Genomic DNA, 10,149 nt, shown 5'->3' on the forward strand with positions numbered 1-10,149 from the left:
TATATTTGACTAAGTAATGATTCCACTATTTTTTATTAAAAACTTACTTGTTTTAGTTGCTTAACCAATGGCCATAGGGCACTGGTTAGCATTCTCCAAAAATCAAACATTTTCTGGATAAGAAAATATTTAGAAACCTAAATCCAGAAACAGTGACCTCTCGCAAACATTTTCAAACCCAAATTTTTTTTTCACCTTCATCAGCACTAACAATTTCACAAGCGCTCCTGAATTCAAGGCCACAGTCGGATTTTCTTTGCCATAAATCAAGGATGGTTGGAAAAAAGATGACATCATACTACAATATCAAAATACTCCAAAGAGAACAAAAAGTGGTAATTTCGCTTGAAATTTTGTCGCGATCTACAACATTTTCCTATCTAAAAAATAGTTAAGAGAACAAAAAATCAATTAAACCTAAAATTAAAGTACTAAATATGCCCTCATCATCATTGAGCAGCATTCAGAAATGGCAATACGTAATAGGGTCCCACAAAACAAACATCGGGATTCTCGATGACGAAACAAAGTCCTCAAAAACGGGACCCACATCCCAATCTTTTTGTCCACCGTTTCAACTGAAAGCGAAATTCTCTCCACACTCCACACACTCACTCTCTCACTTAAGGCTCTGTTTGGCGCGCACTTTTTCCTTTCCTTTCTCTATTCCAACGTAAGCAAAACGAATTTTTTTAATCACTTTTTTCCTTTAAACACGCGCCACATAAATACAAAAATTAAAGAAGATATTATTATATTCGTAATTGAATGAAGAAGAAAGAATGAAAATGATTATGGGAGATTACTCTTTATCCAAACACTGTCTTCATTGCAATTCTTTACTTCGCTTTTAAACTACGTGCGTTTTTCTTTTCTCAGTTACGTTTCGTATCTTTTTTTTTTTCTTCTTCACTTCATCGTTCAAGTTATTTTCGTTTTTTTTTCGTCGTTCTCTTTTCAGGTAAGTTCTTATCAATGTTCTTGAATCCATAGAATTTTTCTCTGTTTTTATGATTTGAAATTGAAATTGGATGACACATTTACTAAATTTATTTATTAAGGAAAAATTAGATTATTGGTGATTTATGATTTTTTTTCTTGAATCTGGAATGCGAGTTTTGTTGTTTGTTATTGTTTTACTATGAAGAGTGAATGTTTCTGTTTTTGTTCTTGTTAAAAATGCTTTTTTTCAGCCAAACAGAGCTTTATCTTTGTGTAATTTTCTGTTTTTTTTATTAAATCAGAATTTTGGTTTTTTTTTAATTATTTATTTTTGAGCTGTGTTGAGTATTAGAAATCCATCGTTTTCGTTATTAATTAACTGGTATATATCATAATCATGGGTTTGGGTATTTATTGTGTACTAGTGTCTACTACTAGTGATTGATTTATAGGGTTTTGTTGTTAAGAGTCCCACATCGGATAGGACATGGCCTGACAATGTGTTTATAAGTGGGGCAATCCTCACCTCACAAGCCAGTTTTGTGGGGTTGTATTAAGCCCAACCACGATTTCTGAGATTTGTTTTTCATTTCATTAAGCATTTCATTAAGTGTTGTTAGCTTTGTAGCACCGACACTTCAGATGGAAGACATGATCGGTATCTGACACTAACACGACACTAACACCTGATCACATTTTAATAAATGATTTTCTCAAATTATTGCTATTTTCGACGTGTGCTTCAATGTTTGTCAGGGTGTGTTTTGGTGTTAGGGTCGTGTTCGGTGTCTGTGACGGTGCTTCGTAGGTTGTTAGCATAAAAAAAAAATCTTTGTTAATTGTTAGTGGGATTGATTACATCGGATTTGGAAATGACGGGTAGGTATACATCATCATCACTTAATTCATTGAATGATAATGTTAATAGAATTGGAAATTGTAAGGTTTTGTGAATATTTATGTGTATGTCCTCTTTTTGTGTAATGAATTCAATTATTTTCTCTGTCACGTGGCTTTCTGCCATATTCTTTATAGACAATGTCAAAATCATGTTTCAATGTTTTCAGCATCAATGTTTCTATTTTTGTTTGGTTTAATAGAAAAGCGGTATCTCATTTGTTGTTACCTGCTTTTTCCTTCATTGATGGTTTGATTGATTTTTTTATTATTGTATCATAGCTTTAACCTATGTATTCACAAACCCTTGTTTGTTTTTTCAGTTTCTAATCTATTGAACTTTGATATTAGAAAATGCAGAGTTTTCTATGTTGAATTGTAGCTTTTTAATAAGTTGAAACTTATTTATTTCCTAGTTTGGAACTGATGAGATTGTGAACATTTTTTGACAGATTATTGCTTATGAATGAATTGTAAAGTTTGAGGGTTTGTTGTGTAATGCCAATCAATATACAACCAAGTAATGAATTTATAAAACCTTCTGAGGATATGGTATTTGGTTTAGAATTCAAAAAGCTCGGCTCAAAACGGTATAGCAGTTCAAAGACAGCTAAAGAAAGTTCTGCATTGCCGCAATTACATCAAAGTCCGAATCCGAAGAGTGCGGATAGGTCGAGGTCAAAGAGTAGTGTTGGTCCTCAATGCAGTGATCTCAAACAGAAGGCAAAGCAGGATGCAGAAGGAAGTATTCGGAACCGGGAAACTGCAAAGAGAAGTGGAAATGAAGGTGATGAGCTTGTCAAACACATGTCTAATTTGCCAGGTTATCTACTGCATAATGATAGAGTGGAAAATGTTCAAGAGAAAGCTTTCAATGTTGGTGTTTTAGATTGGTCTCGACTTGAGAACTGGAAGCACAAGCATATACCAGAAGATCTAACTAGTCGTTTCACACCATTCAGTAGAGGCGAATCATCATCAAGAGTAGCCACCAAATCAAAATCATCCACCAGTAGTGGCTGGGAAAAACTTGATGATCAGAAAGGTTCGCGACGGATCAGACCGAATAACATGGAAGCAATTCCTCAGAGTAGCAAACTTCCCTCTGAGAATGTCAAACGGTTTGAATCTTCTAGAAGTGGATCCAAGAGGATAGGAAGTGAGAAGATGAGGAATGACAATATTAAAAGAACTTCAGATGTTTTAAATTTAGCATCGAACTCAAGGCACCGCAGGATCTCGTCTTCTGTTCCTAATGAATATAAAGATGATGAAGCTAAGCAGAAAATGGAGGGTTTGCAAGAACACAACCACAAGAAAATAGAGAGAAATCATAAGTCCATCTCTGATACGGAACAGCCAACAGTAAAATCAAAAAGCAAAGGGGTCTCATTCAGTTCTAAGAAAACGGGTTCTGGCGACTGCAAATCCAGTCAAAAGGTGAATCAGTTGCCGGAGTCAGGTTTTGATGATAGCCATAGCAAGCCAAGTAATATTGTGCTGCTTTATCCACATGATATTCCGGACTCAAGTTCTTCAGATGATTTTCGGCTTTCGGAATTCCAATCATCATCGGATGAAAATCATCCAGAATCAAGCCGAAGTAGTCTGTCATATGTTTCTATTCCAGAGGAGGTTTACGTTGGCAATGTTTGTCCTGAAATTGCACTTTCAAGTCGATGCCGTTCTGCGATTGAGCATACTTCTTTTTCTGGATCAATGCAAAACAGTGTTAGTACTGATCTCAGTATGAACCGTTCTTCTTCAATTTCTGAGAAGTCTGCTTCCAAAATAAACAAGATGTCTGGTCTGCAATCAGAAGCTGCTTGCTTTGAAAAGGATGTGTTAGACAATAGGCTGAGCAATCAGTCTGCTTTTAATAATCTGATCGAATCATTAGACCAAGAAACTGCTGAGCTGACTTCGCAGAAGGGATCAAATCCATCTCACAACCGTCGGTTTAGCTTCAGCTTAAGTCGAATCGGCAGAAGTTTCAGTTTTAAAGAAGGCCCTGCAGCTTCACAATTTAGTTCCAAGTTTGTCTCTTCAAAGTCAGGTCCAGTGACTCCTGAATCTTCTAGGCGTTGGGATAATTCAAGCAAAGAAAAGGCAAATTGTCAGAACAGAGCAAGATCAAGCCCTCTTAAGAGGTTATTAGATCCTATACTGAAGCATAAGGCATCAGGCACGCACCATTCAGGTGAAAGTAGTCAGAAACAGAAGAGAAGCACAGATTCGTCCAGTTTGAGGAGTATCGGTGTGAATGAATCACTGCAGGATGAAAAGAGCAAGGTATCATCAATCCAAGGTCTCTTGCAGATCACAATTAAAAATGGAATGCCTTTGTTTAAGTTTGTGCTCAATGATGAAAGAAAGATTTACGCCGCTACCAAGAATAGTTTAGCAGCACATGAGAAGAATGATTTAGGCTGCTGTTTTACATTCTATATTGTTAATGAAATTAAGAAAAAGAGTGGTGGATGGATGAGTCACGGAAATAAAGAAAAAAGTTGTGGCTATGCATACAATGTTGTAGCTCAGATGAAATCTTCTACCTCCAAATTCACTGAATCAGTGAATCAGAACTCCAAGAGACAGCATATGGTTAAAGAATATGTCTTATTGGGTGTTCAAATCAACCAGACAGATCAAGGACCGCCAAAGTTCATCCCGACCATGGAGCTTGCTGCTGTTGTTTTTGAGACCTCGTGTGGAAACTCAAGCAACGAACAATTGCATGGTGATAATGATATTATGAAGAAAGGAGAAAATGATAGTTCTACTGTTATTCTTCCAGGTGGTGTACATGGGTCACCAAACAGAGGTGAACCTTCATCGTTAATCCATAGATGGAGAACCGGGGGATTATGCGATTGTGGTGGTTGGGACATAGGTTGCAAACTGCTTGTGCTTCGCGAGCAGAACCTGAGTTCAAACATTCCGAGAAGTTATAAACCTTACCAGGATCGTTTTCAACTTTTTGTTCAGGTATAAACCTTCTACATTCTACTTGGGGCTTGTTTCGATTGGCTTTTTTGAGTTTATCTACTGGTATAAGCACTTGTGAAACTAACTGGGAGAGCTTATGACATGTCCATAAGTTGTTTTTGACTTGTTATTTTCATAAGCTCTTCATGGTAGCTTATGAAAACAGCTTATATGAAAAAGATTTGACTTTATGTTATCTCCTGTTATAAAAATAGCTATGCATAGGCACTTATATGATAAACGTTTATGCTACAAACACTTGTTTAAGCTTGTTATCCAAACAAAGTGCATGATGACATTGTGGTATATAATTGTAGACTGTATTGTGGATACTCCATTTACATATGGTTATGATTACTTTCAGGAAGGAGCTGAGAATGATACACCCCATTTCACTTTGTTGCCGTTGAATAATGGATTCTACTCAGTTGAATTCAGTTCAACAATCAGTCATTTACAGGCATTCTTCATATCTGTTTCTTTGTTAAGCTGCCAGAAACAACCAGGTTCCTTGGAAATGAGTAGCATGAGTGTAGAGACCCTTAAGGAACCAAGTTCCAATAACAACAGCAGAAGACTTCAGGGGAAAGCACCTATAAAATATACACCAATTCCACCTCTTTCCCCTGTTGGCAGAGTTTAAACGTAGAATAGTTTTTTTTCTTCTTCATAGTTATTAGTTGATAAGATCTTCAAATAGTTGAGGATTAGCTAGTTCATGGCATTGCAAAAACATTATAAATGTTGTTCTTGCAACTTGAATTTTTACACTTTTCTTATACCACTTAAGTCTAAAGAGTAAAACTTTTGTTTCATGATTTTCTTCCATTTCACCTTCACACATGCTGTCCAGGATTGTAATAGTCCATGAAATTAGAATACCAGTTGCAGAAATCTGGATGCTGCTGGTTCCACTCTTATTCATTGTACAAAACAAAATGTCAATAAATAAAAACAGCAGAGTTATCTATCCTTCTACACTAATTGAACAAAACAAAATCAGAAATGTGTGCTAGCCAGATCACTGGAAATTATTGGCATAAGGATATATTAAAGCATGTACGATGCATTGACTTTGTTTTAACATGATTGCAATATTTCCTTAAAAAACATAATTACAATATCTTCTGGTATTGAAAATGTTTGCTCTCTAAATTGACTGTTTGATCTCAAAACTTGATTAACCAGGAGCTTTTGTTTCTAATAAAGCAATTATGAATGGGACTATTTACTTTTTATTTGTTTTTTTAAATAAAAAACCTTGCTAAGTGCTAACAGAGACTCTTTTTCCTAGCTTCTGAAAGGTAGTAATTAGCAAGACTTAACAAAAATATTTCCTTGACTATTTTGGACACATTGTAGTTATGTAGTCGTTCATATTGTTAGATTAGGAATTTTAGATTACATGGTTCATATTCTTAGATGTATTTTAAACTTTTGTTACTGTGAAGTTAAACTGTGAACGGTCTAATCTTTATTCAGTGGTCAAGATCCTTTTAACTGTGTGACTTTATGCTCTCTCTGACTGACGAATTTTTTCTTTTTTATGGAATTTCAGTTCATGAAAAAAAGGAGTAAACAAATTCACATGTTTTATTAGTATAAAACATCAAGGAACTGTTGTGACAACACCTAACATATTTTTTTGGTCTAGTAGCCTAGTGGTTAAAGATCACACAATTAAATGTGGAGAAGTGGGGTGTCTGGGGTTCAAATCCCGGCCCCTGCATAAATTATGCAATGTTCCTACCAACTGAGCTAAGCTCACGGGGACTGACAACACCTAACATATTTAGAAATCAAAACAACTTTATTCAGAAAAATAGTTTGCAAAATGCAAATTGCAAGCCAAAGATGCACGTTAATAGTTTTATTTGATCCATGTTATGTGCAATAAGACTGCTGCTTCCAAATGCTCATAGGTAGGTGCACATATATGTATGTTCAACAACTAATCGATGAGATTACTGAAAATGGACAGTGTAACAAGTTAATCTGCAGAGCAATTTATCATTGCACCACATAAAACCTAACCATGAACATGTTTTTCCCTGTGGCTGGAGGCACTTCATGAATCCATTAATCCACATCTCAAAGCTTCTAAAGAGCATTTGTGTTCGTAAAATTGCAACACAATATACAGAAAAAATTTCTAGGCCACAACAAAATTGTTAAAATGAGTAAGAGGAAAGGACAGACAAACTCAACAACTATGTATCAATTCATATCTACTGGTGAAGCATGATGATTACAAATAAACCACTCGCCATTGATCCTCTCGAACACATTCGTTACAAATTGTCCTCCCCATCTTCCTCCTTTCGTTTTTACAAATTCCATGCATGTAACATACCCCATGTCCCCTCTAGCATGAACTTTAATGTCTTCTAGTTTGATTTGTAATGGAAATTCATAGTTAGCCCATACGAAATCCCAGCTCTCAATAACATCATCATAGCCGGATATTCCTTTCATACCAGGATGAACACAACATACCTCGTCCGTTTTTGCCCACATGCCTTGCATGGCTGCAAGGTCGCCATTCCTGAATGAATCATAAAACTTGCTGTTTGCTCCAAATACTGCTGTGTTGCTATCTTTTTGTAGGTTTTTTAGTGTATCCCTTATTTCTGCTGCTTTAGCATAATTCTCCTCAGCAATTGCATTCTGTAGCTCTTCCTCTAAAGTGTTTTCATCTAATGCAATGTCCTCACTGCTCAACATGCTCTCTGCGTCTTCACTTTTTACACCCTGTCGTGTCCCTGACAGAAACCAATGGCAATTTTATAAAGTTAGCGTTGTTAATTGCGAAGAATAGAGGTTTGCTCAAATTTCGCTACGCTACAGTGCTGGAGTGCTGCTATAGCCGTTATTTGACAGTACTTTGTACTAAATCGTGTATTGGGATAATAGTGGTTTGTTAAAATTTCGATAAACTATAGCGCTATAGCCACTATTTGACGAGACTTATAAAATAAAACACTTAATAAAATAGTTAGTACAGAAAACATAGGAGCCTAGATGCAAATATAATAGGACTACAGAAAAATCAAGACTATAGAAAGAAATGGTCAACAATTTTATGCTCATATACACTTAAGTACGAACATAATATTATCCAAAAGTAGTACCAATAAGAATCAAAAGGGTTCGAGCAAAGGATACTTACTGAATCTTCTCATTTGCAACTTGAGGCATTGATTAGGCAACAAACACAGTTCGTCTCTTCTTTCAAAACTTTTGCCAAAAGCTAACTTATTTGGATTAAAGGATTGCAGACAAACATCATGTCGCCTGTGAAAGCTATTGATGACCGAACCCGGCAAGAAACTGAACTCCTTGAGAGTAGAAGAAAGTCCCTTCATGAAGAAACACAAAATTAATCACCATGAACCACCTGAGCAAATTTTTAAATTTAAAACTACATAATCCTTGAAAAGGAAAAACATAACGTCATCCTTATTCCTCAACCATTCATGAAGTGAGACTTCTTCAGTGAAATTCATAAAAAGGTTATACTGTTTCCAACCATTCAATTGAAATTCTGTGTAAACAAAATCCAACTCCCAAAAGAATTATAAACCATTCCAAATTTCCATTTTAAGTAGTTGAATCATATCTATGTTAAATCCCGGAATTCTAAATTCGATAGATATTTGATCAACACACATATACACTTAAGTGATAATTTTGAATAAAACCTTAAAAGAGAATTCTAATATACTCTAAAATTTAATAAGACATGATCTTTTGAGATTTCAAACAACCGGAAGCTTACATTGAATGATAAGGCAGTTGCATAAAGCGCCATAGTTGAAAATGCTAATTCAAAATTTAGAACAACCCGAAAAAGGCTCGCATCAGCTGAACATAAACACCAGATAAGAATGCTTATTCTGAAATTCACAACAAAATAAAAAATTAGAGATAATCCTTCACCTAAAATTGCATTATATATGGATTTCATTTCATAAATATCATATAGATTACAATGAATATCAAGAACATATATTCATACAAATACAAGATTGAACCACATTTGAATTTCAAATGATAATAACAAAAGAAACCCTCAAATCATCCAGAACAAAGATTATCAAGTTCAAGAACATAAACTAAAATTAATTAACGAAAAACTCGAAGACTTTTACTTCACATCATATGATCCTACTCAATCAACATTGGCCCTGTTTGAATAAGCAACTTAATTTGCAGGTTAAAACATTACATAAGTGCTTATCATGATAAGCGCTTATGTATAAGCTATTTCTAAACAAAAGATAAAATAAAGTGAAATTCTGTTCACATAAGCTATAAGCAATTTTCATACGCTATATTGGAGAGCTTATGAAAATAAGCTGAAAACAGCTTATGACTGTTTTCATAAGCTGAAATAAGCAAATTCAAACAAACCCATAATCATATATAACAATAATTTGGAAAAGTAAAAGGATTAAAGTAACAACTACCCTTTTGAGAGTTTTATACCTAGGAACAAAATTGAAGAATAAAAATGATAATTAAAGTGTAAAAATGAACACTTTGAGAATACCCAACAAATATTAAAAATTGCAGAAAAAAGAATTTGGAGAAACCTTGTAACGGAAGAGGAAAATCGAAAAAGCGCAGTGCAAATTTTGGTGCTTTGTTGATTTTGTTTACAAAGTGGATTCCATTAGAGAAAGAGAAGACTTATCTTTCGTATACCCACATAGTTTGCTTTTTGTCATATCCCACAAAAATAGTGAAAATTACAATTTACTTTTTTTTTTGAAGAAAAAATTACAATTTACTTCAAATTACCCTTTTATCTCTTTTTGATTTTTTTTCTTCTTAAATATAGCAAACAATAACTCTTTTATTTTTATTTTTAGGAGATCTCAACTAAGTTGACATCTCAAAACTACTTAACATCCAACAATTTTATTAAGGGTTAATTAAGTTTTTAGTCCCTATAAATATTCACAGTTTTGTTTTTAGTCCCTACAAAATAAAATCACACTTTTTAGTCCCTATGACATTTTCCTTAAGCATTTTAGGGACTAAAAATGCTGATGGAAAATTTTTATAGGGACTAAAAATGCTGATGAAAATTTTATAGGGACTAAAAATGTTGATGGAAAATTTTATAGGGACTAAAAAGTGTGATTTTATTTTGTAGGGACTAAAAACAAAATTCTGAATATTTATAAGGACCATTTACTTAATTAACCCTTTTATTAATAAGAGAAGAAGTTAACAAGAATCTTAGAGGATGAGATCAAGGTCGATTTTATGATGCGTAAGTGAGATAAGTCTTATATTATACATAATTTAATTTTC

General features: G+C 34.3%; 2 protein-coding genes across 5 annotated transcripts; one reads left to right on the forward strand and one right to left on the reverse strand.

The window, feature by feature from the left end:
- Window positions 1–603: 603 nt before the first annotated feature.
- Window positions 604–5,805, forward strand: LOC146926743 (uncharacterized). 4 transcript variants are annotated; one of them, XM_085700239.1, is made up of 3 exons: window positions 604–673; window positions 2,292–4,827; window positions 5,192–5,642. In XM_085700239.1, exons 2-3 carry the CDS (start codon window positions 2,338–2,340, stop codon window positions 5,468–5,470), a joined length of 2,769 nt encoding a protein of 922 aa, XP_085556365.1. In that variant the 5' UTR covers window positions 604–673; window positions 2,292–2,337; the 3' UTR covers window positions 5,471–5,642. The 4 variants fall into 4 exon arrangements, with proteins under 4 accessions (XP_085556365.1, XP_085556367.1, XP_085556366.1 ...); XM_085700241.1 differs by lacking the exon at window positions 604–673 and adding an exon at window positions 755–878 and having other exon boundaries at window positions 5,192–5,805; XM_085700240.1 differs by lacking the exon at window positions 604–673 and adding an exon at window positions 755–859 and having other exon boundaries at window positions 5,192–5,805.
- Window positions 5,806–6,766: 961 nt separating this feature from the next.
- On the reverse strand, window positions 6,767–9,573 carry LOC146926744 (Nuclear transport factor 2 (NTF2) family protein). Its single transcript, XM_085700242.1, has 4 exons — window positions 9,423–9,573; window positions 8,606–8,723; window positions 7,997–8,186; window positions 6,767–7,589 (listed from the first exon to the last, which is right to left on the reverse strand). The coding sequence occupies exons 2-4, from the start codon at window positions 8,636–8,638 to the stop codon at window positions 7,045–7,047; spliced, it is 768 nt and encodes a 255-aa protein (XP_085556368.1). The 5' UTR covers window positions 8,639–8,723; window positions 9,423–9,573; the 3' UTR covers window positions 6,767–7,044.
- Window positions 9,574–10,149: the final 576 nt, after the last annotated feature.

This window comes from Medicago sativa, chromosome 4 (genome assembly GCF_051527215.1).
Source record: "Medicago sativa cultivar Bolivia chromosome 4, Bolivia_mono, whole genome shotgun sequence".
NCBI lineage: Eukaryota > Viridiplantae > Streptophyta > Magnoliopsida > Fabales > Fabaceae > Medicago > Medicago sativa.